This window comes from Lissotriton vulgaris, chromosome 12 (genome assembly GCF_964263255.1).
Source record: "Lissotriton vulgaris chromosome 12, aLisVul1.2, whole genome shotgun sequence".
Taxonomy (NCBI): Eukaryota; Metazoa; Chordata; class Amphibia; order Caudata; family Salamandridae; genus Lissotriton; species Lissotriton vulgaris.
Genome location: NC_141700.1, coordinates 795,167,622 through 795,193,360, shown reverse-complemented (window position 1 = coordinate 795,193,360; position 25,739 = coordinate 795,167,622). Strand labels below are relative to the sequence as shown.

Genomic DNA, 25,739 nt, shown 5'->3' with positions numbered 1-25,739 from the left:
CGGGGCAATACTCAAGAAGGCTCGGTTGTTTCGTTTTTCTTTTTGTGGAATTTCTGTGGTTTCAACCGTAAGGTGCTGGAACTTCTAGATGATCAGCAGCCACCAGACAGCTCTAGTTTTTGAGTGAGGTAAATCGGGGTATTGAAGTGAAGGGCGTTATGAGCCATGCAGGTAATTTTGAGCTATATCCGTGCTTCATATGGGAGCCAGTTTAGGGATTTCAGATCGGAAGTGATGTGGTATTTCTTTTAGCTCCAGTGACGAGTCTTGCCGCAGAGTTAAGAGAGTCCCTTAGTGGAGCCAGCTTAGATCGTGGTAGGCTGCAGAAGGCTGAACTACCATAGTACAGCTTGGAAATCACACGGGCTTGCACGGCAGACTTTAAGTCATTAAGAGGAAGGAAAGGTTTGATTTTCCTTTAAATTTTCATTTGAAAGTTTGCTCCTTTGGTGACAGCACTGATGTACTTCTACATGTTGAAGTTTTTGTCCAGCAGTATTCCTAGTGATCTCGTGTAATCAATAATGTGTGGAACGCAATTAAGAGCTGTTAGTGGCTTCATACATTCTTCAATAGCAGGGGACTATTTGGGAGAGGGGATTAGGAGGAAATATATTTTGAGGGTGTTTATTTTGAGGTGGTTGTAGGTCAGCCAGTTTGGGTTTTTTGTAGGGTTATGTTGAGTGTACTGATGTTCTCAGGGGAAGTGATTTTCAAGTACATTTGGGTGTCATCGGTATACATGTGGTAATGGATGTTAGATAGTTTCAGAATTTCAATTAGCGGCTCCATGAACAAGTTGGAGAGTGGGTGAGAGCGTGGACCCCTGTGGCACCCCTAGAGTGACCAATACAAAATTGGACAGCAATGGGTCAACCTTGATTCTTTGAGTTCTATTGTGGAGAAACGAGGCAAGCCCATTTAGGATGGACCCTGAGAGCCCCATATTATGTTCCAATACATCTAGAAGGCTGTATGTTTAACTGTATCGAAAGCTGACAATAGGTCAAGGAGGATCAGAAGGCCAGAATCTCTCTGATCCAGCATTTTTAACGCGTCATCCACAATGTGTGTGAGAGCGGATTTGTTGCTATGACCCTGACGGAAGCCAGATTGGAATTGATCTAGTAGTCGAAATTGTTCAATGTGGTTTCATAGTTGGGCGTGGACACATTTTTCAAGGAGGTTTGACGGAGTCGGAATGTCAAGGTTGTTAACTTTGCTGGAACATTTTTAATTCCTTAAACTCCAAATTACACTTTATACCCAGTGAGTTAACACATGCTCACATCCACAGCCAGGATTAGGTAATGGTTAAGATCACATTGCACATATACTTATGAAAGCGGGTTTGTGTATACTCACGGTTCGTAATGTTGACATAAAGTGCATCTCTCTAAACAACAGGTAAACTGCTAGGGCAACCAAACCAGCAAGTTAAAATAGACTCTTGTCCAAACTAAAGCCTTGATGACAGACCAGAGCTTATAAAGAAATATGAGAAATATGAGAGTAACTTAAGGATCCCAATATTCTGACAACCTTTTCTACTGCCATCACTAGATGTGTTTAGGCCTGTAAGGAAACATAATGCCAGTTAATCAACTGATGAGTCAACAGTGTTGGCATCTAGAACTAATTTAGGACAAAATGAAATTTGTTGACATAATGGGTCACGCAGCTCAATCAACGAGACCAAAGAGTTAACAAGCCCGAATGAGCGTCACCTGTCCAGGTGGAGGGCACAGAGTGTAGAGGTAGGACGCAGAGCCAATAAACTCTCCACATGCCGCCAGTGCCATGCTGAAGGATACGTCCCCCAACCAGACACTACCCACCTACCAAATATACATCCTCCACCAATAGCAAATTGATTCCACTTCTCAAACCGTACTCACAGCTTCTGATGGATACATCTTCCTGCCTACTCCTCACCTTAAGAATATTCTACCAGGTGTAAGGATGGTCCAGAAGAGATTTTCCTAGCAGTAGCTTTCCAGGGAGTGCCATGACTCTGCCCACTTGACATGATGTCACTGACATATAACAGGCAGCAGCCTGTGTTCTGACATCACTTCCTATTTTCTGTGCTTCGTCGACACAGTCTAGAGGTCGCTCTCTGTATTTCACCAACAAAATTTTCCTTAACTTCAGCAGTGACTAAGTCAAATGTCTCCTCTGAAGGTTTCTTGGTTCAAGCACTGCCGTAAGTGGGGCAAGCAGACGTCTTTATAGCTCCTCACCGCATTGCATATGATGTCCATGGTTTGCGATTCATGATTTCTGATACACCTGATGGCCATCAGGCCATGGGAGACCAAGTAATACTACCCAAGGCAAGTGGGGATACACCAAAGAGTACCCTCTCTCTGACAGGTACGTCCCTGTGAGGGAACTATTTCTCAAAAGGTCTTGCCATAAAAAGACCCACAAAAAGTGCTACATAAAAGAAAAATACTCCTCTTCCTTGTTCCCACACTCTAGAATCATCCTCTGAGCCAATTCCAAGACTGCAGTAGATTCAACTTTTACTGCAGGCTGTAGCGGACATTTGTAGGACCGGTCTGGTACACTCTGACCACTCCTCAAGGATGAACCTTCTTGGTGCTGGGCGACTCGGTTGACACAGACTCCTCCCAGCTCTGCACCTCAAAAGGCTCTGACCTTAGGGTATAAAAATAACTATTATTGTGTAATTACGCTCTCTCTCAGTGCCTCGCAGCATGCCTTACTAGGAAGCTGATGTCAGAGCGCAGGTTGGCACCTATTACATGCCAATGACGTCACGCCCAGCAGGCAAGAGAGCGGATGGAGTCAACACTGGGTAACTACAACAAGGGAGAAGTTTTTGGGGCCAGTGTTAAACCTAGGGGAATATTCTTGAGGTGAGGAACTTGCAGGAAGATTATGTATCCAGCAGAAACATCATTACTGTAAGTAGGTAACTTCTACTTTAATGACCCACCCAATACTTTGCCCAAACTGCTGCTAAATAGAGAAAGAAGACTGAAAGTGGTAAGTGAACCTCACATCCTTGGCATGACGGCATAGCACCACGTAGCGACAGGCTCTCTTCCACTGGATCTGTCCGAGGGTGGAGGAGACCAAAGCGTTCTTCAGAAAGAAGAGGGTTCCCGTGTAGTCCATGATGAAGACGTGGTCCTTGGTGGCCAGGAAGCGGCGGTAGCCATGGGAGAGGTGTGGGGCCACCGTCTTGCTGAGGATTCGCCTCCGGCCCCCAAAGGTTTGGAAGTACAGGCCCTTAGTAGCTGCACGAAATACAAAGTTGACAAAAGAGAAAATGTTAATAAGCGTGGAGGGGAAGGGGCAGAGGAAGAGAGCACACCAACACAAATGGAATATTCTTTAAAAAGACACCAGGTTCAGTTCAGTTTCCTCTGGTTTGCACTCCATTCATAAGGGCTGGAGTACCTCCTTGGTCAGCACCACATGCCCTAAGGCTCTAGAGCCCCAGCTGCAACTGCCCGCAGCACGGCTTGGAGGGGCTGGATTCGGAAGTATAGGTGACTACTGTAGGAACTGGGATCACCAGTTCCCCGGGGGGTAGCTTGACGCGAGCAGGTAGGCACCCGAAAGCTTAGGTGTAAAGTGACCATACAGCACACACATCCACTGAGACACGAAACGCACATAAGGACTGGGATCACACATATAAGGTTGATTAAAATCAATAAGCTTTTATATAGAATCAAGGTTCAGATTAAGCAGATCACTCAAGGAGTTAATAATCAGGGTATCGATATCTAATTCCAACATTTCATCAGGGGAGCAAATAAATAACCAAAGTAGTATGTCTCAATAATCAATCCATTTAAAGGATAAAAGTTGCATTACTCAACAATTACCATTTCATTCTATACCTGTAGCCTAACCACTTCAGGGGAATTCAGGCAACATCTCATTAGGCAATGATAACAGTGCATCAGGTAAAAATGGGCATTTCATTTAAAGCAAAGATAAACCAGGCATCAGGTAAAAATGGGCATTTCATTTAAGGCAAAGATAAACCAGGCATCAGGTAAAAATGGGCATTTCATTTAAGGCAAAGTTAAACCAGGCATCATGGAGTACTTCAATAATCTGGGCCTGGCGTGAACTGTCAATCAACCCTACCCCAGGTCGGGGTTAACTCGACTAACCAGCAGTTACTGTGGGCCTTAGCAATGTCTTGGCCCAGTTCAGGCATTTTTAATGGCCCATTAGGGCCAACGGGGCCCAACAACAGTCTTCCCCAGGGGAGGGGCGAACTCGGGCCTCCTACGGCCTTCCGCCCTCCTCCCCGGGTTACCTTGGTCTTCGGGCCGCTCCGGGCCCCTTGTGACAGTGTCTCGTGGAGGGGGAGGGCTCTCGGTACTCCCGAGCCCTTCAGTGAAGTGGTGTCCTGTTCCCGGGCCCATGATGACGTGGGCGGCCCAGGAACCAATCAGCAGGCGGTTCGGGTGGGCGCGTCAGCGTCAGCCAATCGCTGCGTGTGCCGGATGGGGGCGTGGCCAGGGATACCGCGTCCCCCGTCACGTGATACGGGCAAGGCTTCAGCGGCCTAGCGAGGCCCAGTGGGGCCTACTCAGGATTCCGGCAGCCCTCTCCTGACACCGGGGGCCGCCGCGGGGGTCCAAGCAGCAGCCGGGTCCACTCGAGGAGAAGCACCAAGGTTGCGACGGTAAAGCTCCGAACACCTCAGAGGCCCCAAGAATGACAACGGCCCTTCGCTAATGCGGCGCCGGGCCGCGATCGTGAGTACCTTAGCAGCGCCTCGGCGGGGGCACACGGGCGGCAGCGCGTCTGAGTCCAGCGCCGGGGCGGTCTGGCGCGATCGCTTCTTGGGCACAGAGGGGAGCTCCGCACGATGGGGGCAGAGGCCAAAACACAGCGCCTCGGGTGTCCCGGTGCGAGTGTGGACAGACCGGTGCTGCTCAATTATAGCGCCTCGAGGGCCCTAACAGTTACGGGCTCAGCGCTTCCACAGGCAGCAGGGTGTAGGGGTCCAGCGATTCTCCAGGGGCACAGAGGGGAGCGCTGACACTGCAATACAGCTCGGTTAGGCAGTTCAGGCAGTTCAAGCAGAAAGGCAGTTCAAGGGCTAGCGCTAGTAAATCAGAGCGCTTAGCAGGAAGTCCAAGAACACACAACAGTGGCAGGCCAGCAAAAGGGACCCAGGCAGAGCCAAGGGGTGCAGGGGGGTAACACAGCGCCAGTACCTGGTTGATTCCCAGTGATCCTGCTGGCATAAGAAAGTGGTCTTCTCGGCGCTTGGTGGTTCTAGCGCCCTTGGTAGGCAGTTTCTTGAAGGGGGGGTTGAGTTGAAGGCTGCTGACAGGATTCCTCAGCCGGTCACTGCAGGTGGTCCCTGGGTTTCCCTCCGCCGGGCCAGATCAGTGGGCTAGTTCAGTGTTCCTCACACAGCTTGGTGGGCAGCGCCTAAACCCTGTCACCCCCAGTGGTATAGGTTCCTGACTAGGCCCTACTGCCTAAGTCTCCTGCATAGGTTCCCCCAGGGCAGTGATGCCCCAACTGACTAAAAACTTTATATATGCCCAGGTCAGGTGACCACACTCTAAGGTGGCAAAAGCAGACCCCGCCCCAATTCTTAAAGGTTCCAGGAGCTTCCCTACTCTAACTAAGGGCAGGCAAGGCAGGCTGGTATTGCAACAATGTTTATGGGTTCCAGCCAGCTCGTGGCAGCTAGGGTGCTACTAAAAAGACCACTCCGCAGTAGCAGGGACCTGTGGCAGCCATGTTGGAAGTAGAGAGCACCTGCACCTTAGCATTGGTTAGCAATGGGAAGGTGCTCGGAGACCTAAGGCCAACAAAAAAAAAGAAGGTGGGAAAAATGAGGCAAGGGCGAAAAAATACGGAAAGACCACCCTTGGGCTGACAGGTCTAACAACTACCTGTCAGGGACTGTCCGGGACTATGTGGGGAACACAGTCAGGGACTTGGACAAGGACTGGGAACTGGGTAGAAGACGTACACAGAAAGGAGGAGTACAGTGCTGCCCAGGATCATACAGGGAGTCAGAGGAGAAAGAGGGATCCAAAGGGGAAGCCTTTACAAGTGAACAAGATGGGTAAGACTCAGAAAGGAAGCGCACTCACAAGGCAATTTAGCATTCAGACTAACTACACCCAGGACGGACGTGCAAGACATTTATATAATACAACATTAACAATAAAGGGGGGTTTGGGGTAAAGCACTCAGGAGCTCCACATGGTAAGACTGAAGCTCAGTAAGTTTCTCACCCACAATTGCTGTTACAGATACCGACTGCAAACTCCCACATGTAGGATATGCTTGCAAAGGCAGGGTCTGTGGAGCTTATACCTATGGTGATGTTATAAATGTAACTCAAAGACAATACTCACAGTGAACAAGAAACACCACCTAGGTACTCAGCTGAGCCCACGGATCCTGGCGATCAAACAGGAACACGCAAGGCAGAAACAGCAAAGGGGTAGAACTAAACACAAGCACAATAGACAAGGAGCTCGCAAGCAGGAGTGCATAACAGGAAAGGAAGGAAATGACAGGGCACACTTGGCAGAAAGCAGTTAACACACATACAAGGTAACAGAGGTAAGACAGCAGAATAGAAAGGCAGCAAACTAGAACTGTAACAAAGGAAATGGGAAGAAAGGCAGGGACTGGAAACGGATATACAGAAGGGGAGGCTACAAGGGTATACTAGAGTAGAGCAGGTTAAGGCATCAAGAAAACAAAGTAGCAGAGAAGGCAGTGCTGGGGCAGGAACAAGAAGGGAGCTAAGGATCAGGAGTCAAGGCAGCACTGCAGAAGGTGCTGGTTCAGGAACTACCAAAGCTTCAGGAGTCAAGGTAGCACTGCAGGCAATACTGGTCCAAGGAAAGAGGACATAGCTACAGCCCAGGAAACAAGGAGTCAAGAGAGCACTGCAAGCAGTGCACATCAGGAACAAGAAATAGATAAGCCCAGGAACAAAGAATAACTATAGCTCAGGAACTCAGGAAACAAGGTAGCACTGCAGGCAGTGCTAATTCAGGTACAGGGAATAGCTATAGCTCAGGAACTCAGGAAACAAGGCTGCACTGGAAGCAGTGCTAATTCATGAGAAGGGAAACTGCTGCAGTTCAGGAACAAGGAATAATAAAGCTATGGGGTCGGGGTAGCACTGCAGGCAGTGCTAATTCAGGAACAGGGAAAACAGCAGCAGGTCAGGAACCATGCATAATTAAAGCTCAGGAAACACTGGAAACAAGAATAGCAAAAGCTCAGGGAACTCTGGAACCAAGGATCGGTCTCACCGGTAAACAACTACAATGACCAACCCTTGCCTGAAGGGAGCTGGGGCTTGAAAGAGCTCACAGTAATCACATGCAGCTGGTGTGAGCAGGCTAGCAGCAGCCAGCCACAGGTGAGCTGAATTCCTCCACCCATCCTTGGCCTGCAGGGGTGGAGACAAAGCAGTGAACAGGGAATTCTGGGTAATGGAGTTTCAGGCATGAGTAGGCTGGATTTAAGTCTAAGTTGGCTGGCTTTCACAAAACCCGACATGGATTGGGAATGGATGTCAATTCCCAAATAGTGTCCAAATGGCTGGAAGTCAAGATATACATACAGGGGAGTGTCTGGAGGCATATTAGAACACTGGAGAGTCCCACAGTTCAGCCCCCTGGTGGTGGACACGAGAACATAGGGAGCGAATCGCGACACTACACTTTGTACATCTGCACTCATAAGGGTCACAATGACACCACAGTTGGACTAAGATAATACATTTTTTTAGGTTTAATTTCTTTCATTGATTTTACAAAGAAAATAAATTACAATTCATTAACTTGCCCCATTCCCAATCCCGCCACCGCTTAAATAAGGAGAGAGATGTGACTCACACCATGTGTAAACACATTGTAATCCATACCTGACATTGGATCACTTGAACAGCAGAATTGGTATCATTGGACTAAGGTAATACTTGTGATGTGGGATTCCCTGCCGCACTGCTCAATAGGCTTCGGAAATGATAAACCAGGGAGATTTGATGGTTTACTCACAGGATGAGGAAATGTGCCCAAATGATTGCTTTCCATAAAGCCCACCTTTGGTTCTCAGAGAAACAGTGAGTAGAGACAAAGATACACTGTATCTAAGATTTTAGAAGACACTACTGGAGAAAAGAGAGTTGAGCTGTTAGGATCAGACGGGGCTTTTTCAGCCAAGATATCACCGAGCTCAGAGGGGCGATTCTGGCGTCTAACAGGGCTTCATTTTACAAGTCCTTTTCTGATGGATACTTCTAACCACAGGTTCCTCACCTTTGCAATATTCTCAGACACTACACTGGATCCAGAGATTTTTTCCAGCAAGGCTCACGACACACCAGTAGGTGACTTGACCCCACCCTGGAAGTGATTTAGGGAAGCCACATATAGATGAAACCCGTGCGAGCTGGCGTTCTTAACTCTGTAAGTTTTCCGACAACTGAAAAATTATCCGGGCAGTGTGCCAGGGAATGGGTTTCCCCCCAGAAAACAAGATAAATGATGTGCCATGACTGCAAGCTCCTTGAAGGTTGACTTGTTTTTGGCATTATTTGTGGTTCGGAATGAAATAAAACAAATATTTTCACGCAATAGGTCTCTCGCTCCTTTCTTGATACACACTTGTTGCCTGATTGATCTGTGTGTTAAGTCTCAATTTAATGTACGACTATCTTGGCCCGATTCACAAAAGTAATCTGAGACAAAATCCTAACTTTACAACTTTCGGGATTCACAAAGGGCATTTAGGAATCCTAACTTTACTACTCCTAAATGCCCTTTGTGAATACCGAAAATCGTAAAGTTAGGATTTTGTCTCAGTTAAACTTAAGTTTTGGTCTTAAGTTAACTTAAGTTTAACTGAGACAGAATCCTAACTTTACTTTTTTATAATCACAAAGAGCATTTAGGAGTACTTTACTACTCCTAAATGCCCTTTGTGAATACCAAAAGTCATAAAGTTAGGGCGTTGGCTCAGATCACTTTTGTGAATCGGCCCTCTGTTCTTTGCAAGCTCTCCATCTCATTTCACATTTCTTCCTTCTGCTGTTCTCCTTTCCTCCCTACAGCCTCCCCCAGTGCATAGCAGCCATTTATGCATGTGGTATTTTAGTAGCACAAGCCTGGCCATAGACAGCAGAGCTCTCTACAGACCAGGAAATCTGAAACATTTGGTAATAATGAAGAGCGGGTCGAAGACAAGGCATGGGAGGAGGTGCCAAGACTCCAGGATTCCTGCAATTGAGAAACAGTTTAGATTTAGACACCATGGCCTTATTATACAAAGTGCCCCGGGGGCGCAACGAGCATGTGCGCCCACTTTGAAACACAGAGCAGCTGCTTCAAACCTGCACCGACAGAAACTCCTGAGACTATGAAAGCACATGCAAATATAAGGATGGGTTGACTCTGCTATTGCTCAACCCTTGATGCAACACATTTATTGATTGCATGAATTCAGAAATGCCTTTATCAAGGGGTGCAGATGAGAGCAAAGTAAACATCATGATTAACTTTTTTTGTTGTTTGAGGTCTTATGTTACCTGCAGCCTACCACAGGAGACCTATCTATGCATAATGAGAAAAGTTATAAGCAAATGACTTAAAGACCTGTTGGCTTGAGATGGATTCCAGAGACTCACCGACCAAAATGGCTGTAGAGACACTCGCCATTCAACATGGCTGACAGAGACACTCGACATTCAAAAAAGCTGCCAGAGATACTCAGCAGTCAAAATGACTGCCAGGGACACTCACCGTTCAAAATAGATGCCAGAGACACTCACCATTCAAAATGGCTGCCAGAGACACGCACCGTTCAAAATAGCTACCAGAGGCACTCGCCATTCAAAATGGCTGCCAGAGACACGCACCATTCAAAATGGCTACCAAGACACTCGCCATTCAAAATCTCTGCCAGAGACACTCAGCATTCAAAATGACTGCCAAGGACACTCACTGTTCAAAATGGCTGCCAGAGACACTCACCATTCAAAATGGCTGCCAGAGACACTCACAATTCAAAATGACTGCCAAAGACACTTACCATTCAAAATGACTGCGAGAGACACTCACCATTCAGAATGGCTGCCCTCCTCCAGGATCGCACGTAGTTCCATTCTTCCTTGAGTCGAGGAGAGAGGCGCTTGCAGATCTTCCTCCAGATACCCTCGCTGTTGCTGACCTCGTGGAAGTAGCGGCAGGTCTCTCCCAAAGCCACCACATCCCTCACGGACAGGAAAGAGATGATGTGTTCCAGCTGTTCACAGTGAAAGATTTACAACATGTGCTATTCATGGGGGTTGAAGGCAAAGAATAATAAATGCATTGCACCGGCCCCAGGCGGTCACTGGAAATTGGCGGACTACTTTCAGGTGTGCTTATTCTGAATAACCACATGGATTCATGCTATATTTAAAAAAAGTATTTTGAGTTGACCCAATCCACAGAGACACCTTTGGGACCCTTCTTGTGCTTAAAATGCCTTGAAAGCTAATATTCCCAGTAGACAACCTCAGCTTGGGCTTTCCTGCCCCTCTTAGCACGGGAGATTCTCACAGTGATTGTGAGATTTCTTCTATTGATAGAGGTTTCCACTCTCAAGAAGGCATATGCAGATGTGCAAACATCTGCCTTCCTATATTATAGGTGAACACAATAACTAGAAGCAGCAGGAAAGAACCTGGAGATCTATTGATCTTCTAGCCTGAATAGATCTTTTAATTCTAGTGGTCCAAGGAGCAAAGGGTGAAACATGGTGCTGTTAGTGGTATAAATAGCATCCCATAAGGTCCATGCATACCAACCCCTTCCATGCACAGGACTAACCTTAAAATCTTAACATTCCTTTTAAACTATACGTACGGGGGCAGAAATATAACCGTAAAATGCTGAATCTCTTTTGCTTAAGCTCTGGATTATCCCAGGTATGTATGTGATTTTCATATAGCGCAAACTTGGCCAAAATGCAGCAAATCGTTTCCACTGCTAACGGCCAGCATTGCCGCATGGATCGGTTGTTTGCCCTTATTGGCATATTGGTAGACAGCAGACTTGTGGCCACCTTAGCCTGATTGAAAAACGAAACCAGCCCTGGCAAAAAGGCTTCCACCAGCCACACTTTGCGTTCTTGGTACGACTGCAGCAAACTATCCGGTGACTCTCCACCGAGTATGGCTGAGACACACGTATTCCACTCTCGAGCAAACCATAAGAAAAATGGATTCAAACAGTAAAAACCTCAGCCCAAATTTGACATACAAATATTGGCTATCTATTGTCTGAGCTGCATCATGATGGCTCATCAAGCTCTAGAAGCAGTCCCCTTACTTGCAATCATCTGGGAAAAACAATGCTCAATGGCCAGGAGGACCAAGGGGGTTAGGGGTCACCTAAAAGAGAACACACGTTTTATGTGTTGGCTGAAAGTACTTGCCTAAGACAGTTACTGGTAAGGCCACTTAGAATTACAATCAGGAGGCACTGGTAGAGAGGAATTGCAAACCAAGGGCGCGCCTTCGCTCCACCCGCTCTTCATCGTTTTCCTCAGAAACCATGGAATGGACCTGCGGTGTGCCACAGAGACCAATGTTATCCCTTAGGGATGATAAGGATGAACTATTTCCTGGATTTTCAATGACGACAAGGTAAGTCTCACACTTGTTCTTCTCCAGTGCCCCAGTGTTTATTTGGTCAGCATTTGCTGTTTGACCCTGATGCGCGGTGTAATAGAACACTCAACATTGTAAAGTCCTCTTTTACACCATCCTCCTGTGCCAAGTTCACAAATTACTTAAATAAATGTCCCCTTATCAGTAGGTCTTTCCCCAAACAAGTTTTGGATATATTAAACTTTATTGACTCCAAAAATAATCCTTTGTTGAATGTAGCCCTATGGACCAAGCAACCGGCTGTGAAGAGGGAATGTCAACAGAGGTCATTGAGCCGGGAAGACACTGACCAACGACAGGGTAGATTAAAGATGAGAAGAGCCGAGGTGCGTTGGACACCCTGGAGATGAAGCAGAAGGTGTTGCCAGGAATAGTAACAAACGTCTATGTAAAGTCATGAGAGATACAATCTTTCAAGATCAGTATCCCAGGTTTCATGCCTCGTACAAAGTCAGATTGGGTCTAGAGAGGAAACTGCAGAAGAAGGCTTGGAAAGTGGTGTAGGACACCACAAGGTTTCACTTCCTGGTTTAGACTGGAGCTTTCAGGGCAACGGGGGCTGCACCAGCATTTAAGAAGCTTACAGACAGTAAGCAGCTGCCTGGCAACATTCCTGGGTGTCCTCAGCTTCCAGCTCTGGGTCTGTGTACTGGTAAGACAGGGGCTGGTTACAGTTCTCCTTCAGATATTACATTTCATGAGCTTGTTCATCAGAATGAGTTCTGTTTGTCTTGTATTGTTTTGTGTTGAAAGATTACCAAGGGGTGGTTCTGTGAAGAGCCGATGCTGCTGTTGGTGCCGTTCAAAACCAGTGTCTCTGCTGTCTCCCTTTTCCCTAGTTTCCTCTGGATACCTTATTTGGACAATATATCCAAAACCGGAATATCGTGTCCAAAATATGGAGGACTATAATATCATGTAGGTCCTTTCCTATGGGTAAGTAAAATTTTACAAAATATAAAGCTAAGAATAGTGAATCAATACTTACCTATTTGCACTTATCTACTCGATATTCTTGTCCTTGATATTTTTGACACAATATTCTGTCTACACAATATTCCCGTTTCCGATATTCTGTCACTGATCCCCTGGCTCCACATTGCGGTATTAACGTCCATCACCTCGATTGGAACCGATGGAGGATTGGAACTCTCGACTAAAAGTGATCTCTTCATACAAATCCTGACTGTCTGCCCGGCCGCCTGTCCACCAAGGGTGGAATCTGCTGATGATCCCTTACAAGTCATGGTGCCAGCCGTCTCTAAGGCTCAAAGTGAGGTAGAAATGGCACAACAACAACGCTCCATTTTTGTTCAACCCAATTACTCTGTTGACCATCACCTCCAGAAGGTCCACCCGGGGTTTGTGCTAATGAGACTATTACCAGAACAAACCCTGTTACATATGGAAGTCTTGGGTCAGACAATGCTCGACCTGAGTCAGGCCGCATGAGTGGACCACAGAACCTTCTAGACCCGACCTGATAGGTTTTTTAGTGAAGTGCTGGTTTCTAGTTGAGGTGTTATTGTCCTTTGCCTTGATTGGAACATGTACAGGATTGGGACAATGGGCTTTATTCTTTCAGGAAATTCATCGCTTCAAACAACCCCTGGCAGGCGTACCCGTAATCCAGAGGCAATGGAACCAGTGCTTGAACTAACATCTCTAGGGCAGATACAGGAAGAAATGAGACAGCTTCCTGGGTGTTTTAAGGAGTGAAACTCAGACTTGAGTGGAAAAGGTCTGTGGTCAGACCAAAAGCCTAAGCTCTAACTAGGCCTGGCCGGTGAACTCCACTCCGTTTGCAGACTTTTCCGCACTCCACGCTCCGCGGAGCGCACAAAAAGCCCACCTCCAGGGCCTTGGGGTTGGCCACCTCAGGTAGTAGAGTACCCCATGGGCACAGAGGACGTCTTCGAACAAGCTTCTATAAGTACCACGGGGTCCGCATTATGACAGTCAATAAAGTTGAATATATCCAAAGCTTGATTGGGGAAAGACTTACTGATAAGGAAGCATTTATTTAAGTCAAAAATTTGTATAGCATATAAAGTACATAGAATATATAAACATCTATTATTAAAATAGTTACAAATACAAACAGGACTAAAAACATTTAATCAGAAATTAAAAATATTATAACAAAAACTCAGTCATAAGAATTTATCCCAAACAGCGTTACAATATTACAATATTACAATAACATTACTTATATCAATAATTCATGAGCCAACACAGTTTTACGTGTCAGGTTGCGTTTCCTACTGTTCAGTGAAGACCATAAAAATTAATCCAAGGAAAAACATACGAAAGGATCTGCTAACTGTTGGATGAAATACATAGCGACCCGGCATAGTCTGAAATTTTGTCTATGCAGGAGAAGAAAAATTAGATAAAATGAATCTTTTGCTCTGGATGTGATAAAAGCTGCAGAAGAATTAAATATGTAAGATTGTTTGGGGTGACAGACTACCACAGGGACATGATTAAGTCACTGTATACACATGTCGTGTAGAGCGCATGGCTACCCGGGCTTCCCAGCGCTATCGGTCCTAGCTGGAGTGGAGATATTCAGGGATATTTAGGGAGAGAGGTAGGTTTTCACTTGTTTTCTGAAGCTCATTAAGTTGCCATTATGAACTTGTCACAGGAGGTCGGTGTAAAAGAGGACTTTAGAATGTTGAGTGTTCTATTTAGGGTTAAACTGCAAATCTGACCCATATAAACACTGGGGCACTGGAGAAGGACAAGTCTGAGACTTACCTTGCAGTAATTGAAAATGAAGTATATTCGTTGAGTATATAGCCAAGGTGGAGTAGCGCCTCTTAGGAGAACCATGGTTCCTGGTTCTGGGTATGGTCCGGTAGCGGACTGGCGCGGACAAGCGCAAACGGGCTTGCGTTTGGTGAGGACATGCAGCAACCAGAGTTCCTGGTTCTGGGTACGGTTCGGGTGCAGACAGGCGCAGAAGAGCTCGCGTTTGGTGCGGACATGCGCAACCAGAGTTCCTGGTTCTGGGTACGGTTCGCGTGCAGACAGGCGCAGAAGGGCTCGCGTTTGGTGCGGACATGCAGCAACCAGAGTTCCTGGTTCTGGGTACGGTTCGGGTGCAGATAGGCGCAGAAGGGCTCGTGTTTGGTGCAGACATGGAGCAACCAGAGTTCCTGGTTCTGGGTACGGTTCGGGTGCGGACAGGCGCAGAAGGGCTCGCGTTTGGTCCAGACATGCAGCAACCAGAGTTCATGGTTCTGGGTACGGTTGGGGTGCGGACAGGCGCAGAAGGGCTCGCGTTTGGTGCAGACATACAGCAACCAGAGTTCCTGGTTCTGGGTACGGTCCGGGTGCAGACGGGCGCAGACTGGCTTGCATTTGTTGTGAAAATGCAGCAACGTCCCTGAAACAGTCCTCCATGTAGGAAGGGCGCATGGCCACACGGAAAACTAGGCCCACACACAGAGCATGTTGTGTTTTAAAATAAGTGGAGAAAAAAAGATAATAAAGACAGAGGGGGCAGTTCCTCAAGCAAGGGACAGTACAGGCCCTGATAGATGAAACAAGAGGTCCCACCGGCCAGATCACGGGGGGATCCAAACGACCAGTTCAAAGTGCCCTCACACACCTGTTCGGGTGTCATGCTTCATCAGTGTGCCCTCCTTGTTTAGCTGTCGCTGCAATACCTGACGGGGCCCTCAATGGGAGATCTTTGGCAGAGATCTTCTGATCGACAAGCCGTATTATGATTGCAAGTGAGGGGTGATATAGGGTGGAACCAAGAGAACTTTATTGAAGTGGTGGTCCCTTGACACACTAAGAACAGAAAAGCTTTCTACGGTGACAATGTACCCCAATAAATACGGTGTGTGTGGGGTAAGGTCAACATTGTGTTTTCCTTCTACGCATACTGCATAAAACTTCGTATCCTCTTCATATTCTTTTGAAATATGTCCGATGGTTCATAGTGGAAAACATGTCAGCAGAAGCGTGGCTCGTCAGAGATCCTACACGTAATATTACTTAACATAATATGGAATACATTGATTGCATTTAGATGATTTCATTCCTCAGTTTTCTGTGCTCGGGATGTATAGAGTAGAGGTTGGCTATAACTTGCTTAATTTGCTGTAACATAATTATTCAAAATTACAGCAAAACGAAGCAAGAACCCGCAAAATTACGCGGGAGTGCTATGCACCTTTGTATCCAAAATGGACCTGTGGATGCTTTTTATGTAAGTAAAATAGCATTTAAATGCAACAGAACATGAACAGCTGCAGCCCCTGCTCTCTAGCCAAGTGCATTGTTCCTGTGCTCATTCGGTAGGATTTTTGTGCCAAATTACTAATAATCATGCCAACTGGCATAATGTCTCTGCATTAGTAATGAGAAATTACAGAAAGTTCTTTGACTCTGGATTGTGTCCAGGCCTGGCAGAAAGGCCTTCCTTATGTGAGCAAGAAAGCTCATCTGTTCTTCTTTGGGCGCCATATTTGTAAAGGCGAGCTGAACAGCATGGCTCATCTGTTTCCCATGAAACACTGGTCTCGAGGGGGCATATATTGGGTGATCAGTGGCCCAGGCGGGTGTGCTTGGCAGGGGCCTCCACAGACCCCTTGCACTCAGGGGCGGCTCCTGCATTTAAGCGGAGGAGCGTTGCCCCACAAACAAAAGCCCCAGGTCAGAGCTGAAAAATAGAATGGCATTAAAGTTTATTTATTTATTACCATTTTACTTTTCAGCAATCGACCAGGGAGCTTTGTGCTCTCGAATTTAAAATGTGCATGTCTCTTTGTCCAGCCAGGCATGTGCATTTTAAAGCTCTCTAACTCAGCTGTCTTAAGACAGCTTAATTAGAGAAAGCAAATGCCTCCAGTGCTCTTGTGAGCGCTGATAGAGGCCGCTCCCACCAATCCTAGCCCTGTTCTCATGTAGCATGAGAGCAGCACCAGGATTGGCTTGGGAGTCGGGAGCCTGCCTGCCTCAAGGAGAGAAGGATCAAGAAGGAGTCACGCTCATAGAACAGGTAAGTGCGTTTTATTTTATTTATGTGCCCCCCAGCTCCACCACCATCGAGACATGGCAGCGGCTAGTAAACAGACATGCTATTGAGTTGTTTATCCCGACTTGCACTAATATCGAGTGCAAAATATTGTGATACAAAAATATCGACTGTCAGAATATCGTTGTCAAGAATATTGACTCTAAGGTAAGTAATATCGTTTTTAAAAGTATCGAAGTCATTTATAGCGATTGCAAAAATATTGTTGTTTTAGTTAGTGCTATGTATTTTAGTATGTATTTTAAATGTATGTGTTCTATTTCTATGTCTAAGTATTACATTTGTTTTTTAATATGTGTTACCTTTTTAGAGGTTTTTTAGTAAATTTTGCTTTTAAGTCCGTAGCGGGTTGTTAATTAATTAGGTGTAAATTAATGTTAAATAATTTTCTGGAGTGGGAATAGTCAATGATTCCCCTCCGCTATCCAACACTTTCCCTACTGTTGCACTTGGTGGAGTGGGAATAGTAATTTTTATCCCTCCTCTATGCAACACTTTCCCTAATGTTGCACTATATGGAGTGGGAACATTCATTTTATCCCCTCCACTATCCAACACTTTCCTCACTGTTGCACTCCCTGGGGTGGGAATAGTAATTTTTACCCCTACGCTATCCAACACTTTCCCTACTGTTGTCATCCCTGGAGTGGAAATAGTAATTGTTACCCCTACGCTATCCAACACTTTCTCTACTGTTGTCATCCCTGGAGTGGGAATAGTAAATTATTCCCCTCCTCTATCCAACATTTTCCCTACTATTGCACTTGCTGGAGTGGGAATAGTAATTTTATCCCCTCCGCTATCCAACACTTTCAATACTGTTGCACTCTCTGGAGTGGGAATAGTAAATTATTCCCCTCAGCTATCCAACATTTTCCTCACTGTTGCACTCCCTGGAGTGGGTATGGTAATTCTATCCCCTACACTATCCAACACTTTCCCTACTGTTGCACTCATTGGAGAAGGAATAGTAAGTTATTCCCCTCCGTTATCCAACACTTTCCCTACTATTGCTATCCCTGGACTGGGAACAGTAATTTTTACCCCATGCTTTCCAACACTTTCCCTACTGTTGCACTCCCTGGAGTGGGAATAGTAAAATATTCCCCTTCGTTATCCAACACTTTCCCTACTGTTGCACACATTGGAGAAGGAATAGTAATTTATTCCCCTCCTCTATCCAACACTTTCACTACTATTGCAATCCATGGAGTGGAAATAGTAATTTTATCCCCTCTTCTATCAAACATTTTCCCTACTATTGCAGTTAATGTAGTGTAAAATGTAGTTCTAAAAAAATATACATTTTAATATTCTACTTTAATATATATACATATATATATATATATATATATATATAGAGAGAGAGAGAGAGAGAGAGAGAGAGAGAGAGATTTATTTTTATTTTTATGTTACATGTGTATGTATATATATATATATGTTTATGTATGTATTTATAATTTTTAATATTTTCTAACATTTTATAATTCATTAAAATAATTATTCATTCATATTAATCAGTAAATAAATATTATATTTTATATATGTATGTTTACTTTATGTGTACAATATACAAATTACTTAATATTTTTAACATTTTCTAATAATTCTAATTATCTATTTTTCAATTATATGAATCATTTAATTTATTATACATTCTTTTGTATACATTTTTTTAAAAACAATATTTTTAACAACAATATTTTTAACAACAATATTTGTTTTTGATATTTCGATATATATAGTATAAAGATAGGATGTAGATATTTTCGACGATATTTATGTCACAATATTTTAGTACAACGATATTTGTGTAGTCGATATTATGACAGTGATCCGCTACCTGCCACTGCTTGCACTACTGCTGTGCCTGACCCTTCCCACACTGTGGGATACATGCACTGTTACTGTGGCTTACCTTTCCAAAACTGTGAGGTGCACGCAGTGCTGCTGTGCCTGACCCGTCCCACGCTGTGGGGTGCATGCACTGCTGCTGTGCCTGACCCTTCCAAAACTGTGAGGTGCATGCACTGCTCTGACCCATCACACAATGTGGGGTGCATGCACTGCTGCTCTGCCTGATCCTTCCAAAACTGTGAGATGCATGAAGTGCTGCTGTGCCTGACCCTTCCCACACTGAGGGGTGCATGCACTGCTGCTGTGCCTGACCCTTCCCACACTGTGTGGTGCATGCACTGCTGCTGTGCCTGACCCTTCCCACACTGAGGGGTGCATGCACTGCTGCTGTGCCTGACCCTTCCCACACTGAGGGGTGCATGCACTGCTGCTGTGCCTGACCCTTCCCACACTGAGGGGTGCATGCACTGCTGCTGTGCCTGACCCTTCCCACACTGAGGGGTGCATGCACTGCTGCTGTGCCTGACCCTTCCCACACTGTGGTGCATGCACTGCTGCTGTGCCTGACCCTTCCCACACTGAGGGGTGCATGCACTGCTGCTGTGCCTGACCCTTCCCACACTGAGGGGTGCATGCACTGCTGCTGTGCCTGACCCTTCCCACACTGAGGGGTGCATGCACTGCTGCTGTGCCTGACCCTTCCCACACTGTGTGGTGCATGCACTGCTGCTGGGCTTGGCCCTTCCCAGTCTGTGGAGTGCATGCCTTGCTGCTGTGCCTGACCCTTCCCACACTGAGGGGTGCTTGCACTGCTGCTGTGCCTGACCCTTCTCGGACTGTGGGGTGCATGCACTGCTGCTGGGCTTGGCCCTTCCCAGTCTGTGGAGTGCATGCCTTGCTGCTGTGCCTGACCCTTCCCACACTGTGGGGTGCAGGCACTGCTGCCATGACCTACCCTTCTCAGGCTGTGGGGTGCATGCAGTGCTGCTGTGCCTGACCCTCCCTACGCTGTGGGGTGCATGCACTGCTTCTGTGCTGCACCCTTCCCACACTGTGGGTTGCATGCACTGCTGCTGTGCCTGACCCTTCCCACACTAAGTGGTGCATGCACTGCTGCTGTGCCTGACCCTTCCCACAAGCAGTGGTGCATGCAGTGCTGCTGTGCCTGACCCTTCCCACACTCAGTGGTGCATGCACTGCTGCTGGGCTTGGCCCTTCCCAGACTGTGGGTGCATACACTGTCCAGACTGTAGGGTGCATGCACTCTGCTGTGCCTGACCCTTCCCACGCTGTGGGGCGTTTGCACTGCTCCTGTGCCTGACCCTTCCCTCACGGTGGGTGCATGCACTGCTCCTGTGCCTGACCCTTCCCGGACTGTGGGGTGCATGCCCTGCTGCTGTGCCTGACTCTTCTCACACTGTGGGGCGCATGCACTGCTCTGACCCTTCCCCCGCTGTGGGGTGCATCCCATGCTGCTGTGCATGCCCCATCCCACACTCTGGGGTGCATGCAGTGCTGCTGTGCCTGACCCTTTCCCCGCTGTGGGTTGCATGCACTGCTGCTGTGCCTGACCCTTCCCCCGCTGAGGGTTGCATGCCCTGCTGCTGTGCATGATCCTTCCCACACTGCAGAGTGCATGCACTGATGCTGTGCCTGACTCTTCTCACACTGTGGGGTGCATGCCCTGCTGCTGTGCCTGACCCTTCCCAGACTGCGGGTTGCATGCACTGATGCTGTGCCTGACTCTTCTCACACTGTGGGGTGCATGCCCTGCTGCTGTGCCTGACCCGTCTCGGACTGTGGGGTGCATGCCCTGCTCTGACCCTTCCCCCGCTGAGGGTTGCATGTCCTGCTGCTGTGCATGCCCCTTCCCATGCTCTGGGGTGCATGCACAGCCCTGAGGTGGCTTCTCCTTTACTTACCAGTTCAGGAGGAAAGGACTGCATGGTGGTGGAGCTCATCCGCCCTTTCTTCCCCCCGCTCATGTCCACCATTGAGGGCGACCGTTTCCGTTTCACCTGCAGAGAAGGAACACACAGGCCCATCATGAAGCGAAGGAGGGGAGGGGACAAATACAGAAAGATACCCAAGCTCAGGCCCTGAGAGGACCTAACCCTCACCTAACCTGTTTGCTTTTTGCGAGAACGTCATATATGACTCTAATACCTTTGGCTCCCTGTACTGTACTCATCTCAACTCATAACAGCTTCACAATACGGCACGAGAGGACACACACAACTTCGCCTTGCAAATTTCAGAAGTATTCATTAAAATACACTTTAAATTTGGGCTTTCTCTAGGGTCGCCCCGTGGAGCCCCTTCCTGCACAAAAACAATCCTGCGTGCAGCACAGGAGCCGTTGCACTCTCGCGCAAGGGTACCTGCAGCGGTGCTAGGCATCAAACAGCGCGCCAGCACTAGGGGAGAACAGAAATGCCCCATACCCTTGTAAACTTGGGGTATTTCTGCTCTCTTCCTTTCACACACCACAGAGCAGCAAGTTCCCTTCACGGGCCTCTTTGCCTGAAATAATAATAAATATTCCCTGGGGAGTCAGTGCACACCACACTGTTATTATTATTATTATGTACTTTGTGGGCTCTGGAGATCAGCCCTAGGACTTGTCTGCTTCCGCTTAGGGACTTTTGTTCTGTTCAACAGCCTCTATTCAACTGTATTCATAGAAAACAACCAGTAGAGGTCAGTAAAATACCAGAATTGTTTTCTGCTGAGGGACTTTCTTATTTTATTTTTCTGACACGGCCTCTATTTAACTTTCTTGATAAAAAGCGACCAGCAGAGGTCAGTAAAATACCAGAATCACTTTAGCATTCTCTGGTTTCCAGTCCATAGAAGTTGTCTTCCTCGAGCACCCATGAACAATAATATTTTTTTCAAATCTTGTATTTTCAGTGATATGACCACCGACGCCCTGATTTTATATTAAAAACAGAGCTTTGGACTATACCATTTCCTGCTGAAAGGCAATATTTCTCTCCATGTGGTCTCATACCTGGCGTGTCACGCAGTTGGTGCTTACTTTCACTCCATGTTAAAGAACAGTAGATGTTTCAGCACCCAGGCTAATGTGCTGCTTAGCTAAATGCATATAAGGTCCCAAAGGCGAGACCTATTGCATTGCAAATGCTTGTTATTTCTATGCATGCTCATGGGAGTGATGCGTCGCCTTCTCCGGTGGCAAATCATGAGTTATCTGATCAGATTTAATTTAAACATATATTTGTGTAACTTTACACTGTCGGCTGGTCTGTATATGCCCGTCTTGTGTGTTTTCTCTGCAGTGCCAAGCCTCTGAACTAACTGATTAAAGACCTCACTCAGAATACGTCTAGATCATGGGTGTGAGAGCTGTACATGTTTGGGTCCTACCGGCACAGTGCCTTTCACAGGAAGCTGGCACTGAATGATACCATCACGCCGAGACATTCACGCAACGTCGAAAGTGAGTGTTTCGGAGTGAGAATGAAAAGTGGGCATAAAAGTATTTCAGAGTGAGATTAAAAAGTGAGTTGTTCCAGGGTGAGAATAAATTGTGTTTTCCACAGCGAGAATAAAAATATTGTATTTTGAAGTGAGAATAAAATTTGTGTGTTCCAGAGTGAGAATAAAATGTGAGTGTTCGGAGTGAGAATAAAACGTGACTGTTCCGGAGTGAGAATAAAACGTGAGTGTCCCTGAGTGAGAATAAAATGTGAGTGTTCGGATTGAGAATAAAATGTGAGTGATCCGGAGTGAGAATAAAATGTGAGTGATCCGGAGTGAGAATAAAACGTGAGTGTTCTGGAATGAGAATAAAACGTGAGTGTCCCGGAGTGAGAATAAAACGTGAGTGTCCCGGAGTGAGAATAAAATGTGAGTGATCCGGAGTGAGAATAAAATGTGAGTGTTCGGAGTGAGAACAAAATGTGTGCTCTCCGGAGTGAGAATAAAACGTGAGTGATCGGGAGTGAGAATAAAACGTGAGTGTTCAGAGTGAGAATAAAATGTGTACTCTCCGGAGTGAGAATAAAACGTGAGTGATCTGGAGTGAGACTAAAACGGGAGTGTACCCTAGTGAGAATAAAATGTGAGTGTACTGGAGTGAGAATAAAACGTGAGTGCACCAGAGTGAGAATAAAATGTGAGTGTTCCGAGTGAGATTAAAACATGAGTGTTCTGGAGTGAGAGTAAAAGTGAGTGTTCCGGAGTGAGAGTAAAACGTGAGCATTCCAGAGTTAGAATAAAAAGTGAGTGTACCGGAGTGAGAATACAACGGGAGAGTTCGGAGTCAGAATAAAACATGAGTGTTGCAGAGTGAGAATAAAACATTAGTGTTCGGAGTGAGAATAAAATGTGAGTGTTCGGAGTGAGAATAAAATGTGAGTGTTCAGAGTGAGAATAAAACGTGAGTGTACTGGAGTAAAAATAAAATGTGAGTGTTCCGAGTAAGAATAAAACATGAGTGTTCTAGAGTGAGAGTAAAAGTGAGTGTTCCGGAGTGAGAGTACAACGTGTGTGTTCCGCAGTGAGAGTAAAACGTGAGCATTCCAGAGTTAGAATAAAACGTAAGAGTTCGGAGTCAGAATAAAACACAAGTGTTGCAGAGTGAGAATAAAACGTGAGTGTTCGGAGTGAGAATAAAATGTGAGTGTTCGGAGTGAGAATAAAATGTGAGTGTTCGGAGTGAGAATAAAACGTGAGTGTACTGGAGTGACTATCAAACATGAGTGTATCAGAGTGAGAATAAAACGTGAGAGTTCGGAGCGAGAATAAAACTTGAGTATTCCGTAGTGAGAAAAAATGTGCGTGTTCTGGAGTGAGAGTAAAAGTGAGTGTTCCGCAGTGAGAGTAAAACGTGAGCATTCCAGAGTTAGAAAAAAAAACGTGAGTGTACTGGAGTGAGAATACGACGTGATAGTGTCGGGGTCAGAATAAAACACGAGTGTTGCAGAGTGGGAATAAAACGTGAGTGTTCGGAGTGAGAATAAAATGTGAGTGTTCGGAGTGAGAATAAAATGTGAGTGTTCGGAGTGAGAATAAAACGTGAGTGTACTGGAGTGAGAATCAAACATGAGTGTACTGGAGTGAGAATAAAACGTGAGAGTTCCCAGTGAGAATAAAACTTGAGTGTTCCGTAGTGAGTGAGAATCAAACATGAGCATTCCAGAGTTAGAATAAAATGTGAGAGTTCGGAGTGAGAATAAAACTTGAGTGTTCCGTAGTGAGAAAAAAATGTGAGTGTCCGGAGTGATAATAGAACGCGAGTGTATGAGAGTAAGAATGGAAAGTGAATGTTCAAGACCGAGAATAAAAAGTGAGTGGTTGAGGAGAAACAAGTGAGTGTTCCAGAGTAAGAATAAAGGATTGGGGATGATGTAGCCTGTGGCAGATGGTACTCTAAGTAAGAGTGCAGAGGATATTACGTCCTTCAACCTGACGGAGAACACTCTACCAAGACAGAAACCACCCTCATTGCGGTTGCTGACAAAAAGTTTGGTGGACAGCCGGTCACGGATTTGATGGCCACTCGCTAAACCTTTACAAACTTTTTCTTTTTTTTCAAAAAACAATCACCCAAAGTTGAAGCTTGTTATTGAAAAACAAGAAACTCCCATGGTGTGAGGGTCCATATTTCTTTTTTCTCTGTGAAATTTGAAGACAGAAAAAAGGATACCACACTGTCCACCCGGAAAAGTGGGTGGCGTAAATGCCCTTCTTTCAACAGGACTTACTCCTTCGGGCGTCAGGGGACAATGGATGGTGCAAGCTCGCCTGTCCTAACGATGGCCCTGCCAACCCATTCTTTTACAAATTAAGCACTGCCAAGACCCCATGGCTTTGGCTAAGTAGAAGGCTGGCAGTATGCCTTTTTAAATTAAGCAAAGGATGTTTCCACTGGCACCATTGCTGATAAGCTGTTCCAGTGCTGGGTCCTCCTGTTGCAAATGGCTCACACCTCCTCACCCAGAATCGGGTCACACAGTTGCCAAGTGGCCTCATACCATGTGTGACAGCTCCAGTAAATACAGACTTTTTAACCAATAGCAATTTGATGGGCAGGATTTTTGAGCCCATACTTATAAGCCTAAAAGAAAAACTACAAGTCCCAGAATCCAGTGGGCTTGGATCTAGAGGCCAGGCCTGGCTAGTGGACCACACATGACCGGAGGCCACTTAGCAGCAATACACAGATCTGGGGATGGAACCTGAGAAAGGGAAATGTCCCTTTTTGCTTCAGTATTTCCAAGCAAATGCTCTGTATAATGTAGCTTAAAAGCCATAGTTGGTTTCAGTGTGGCTGTGCCAAAGACACAGACCTCTCAAAGATATTCAACAATCACCCATGCCTTTCACCTCTTTTGAGACTTATCAGTGTGACGTAGTTTACATACTTAGGAGGTCATTAGGATGGCGACCGGACTTTGCCGTCCGCCATCCTCACGGGGATTGCGACCACCCGCCATAAGGGCGGGGGTCCCGTGGTGGGGATTAGGATGCGCCCCCCACAGTGGCGGGCGCATCCCTCATTTTTAACATTGTGGCGGGTGGTGCTCTCTGCACCGCCCGCCACAATACTAAAAGTGCATGTATGCATTTGCATACACGAAGCGGCAGGCACCGCGCAGTGCCTGCCGCTTTGTGTATGCAAATGCTGGGGGGTACCACAAGGTACCCCCCGTGTGCACCCCCACCTCTCCTTTACTCTGGGGGCCCGCAGGGGGCCCCCAGAGTGAAGGCCACATGCCTTTCCGTGGCGGCATCACCGCCACGGAAAGGCATCTAACTGACCCCATTGTAATATGGCTGGGGGTGTCTAATAAACACCACCACCATCTCACCCACCCGTGAAGTCCACTCCTCCCCACACGTCCCCAACGCTACAGCCTATCACACACCTGATATAACCTCTCCTCTCCTCTCACTCATTGGCGGAGATTCCCCCCTCTCATACATCCTCCATACCCCCTCCTCCTCTACCCCACACCTCTCACCTCCCACGAGTCTCGTAGACCCCTCCATCGGTCGGAACCTATCTCCCCCGCCCCGCAGCAGGCCCGTCTCCTATCCTATCTCCCCTCCCACGCTTACTCCCCACTACCCCACTCTCCCAACTAGACTCGC

The 25,739-nt window shown here is 46.5% G+C and overlaps 1 protein-coding gene across 1 annotated transcript in view; it reads right to left on the bottom strand.

The window, feature by feature from the left end:
- FBXO24 (F-box protein 24) overlaps window positions 1-25,739 on the bottom strand; it is a 142,601-nt gene that overhangs the window by 43,936 nt on the left and 72,926 nt on the right. The window contains exons 2-4 of the mRNA XM_086945721.1: window positions 20,540-20,635; window positions 10,110-10,293; window positions 3,031-3,269 (exon numbers count right to left, since the gene is read on the bottom strand). Of these exons, the coding sequence (XP_086801847.1) occupies window positions 3,031-3,269; window positions 10,110-10,293; window positions 20,540-20,635 (519 nt within the window). The remainder of the gene's footprint in view (window positions 1-3,030; window positions 3,270-10,109; window positions 10,294-20,539; window positions 20,636-25,739) is intronic.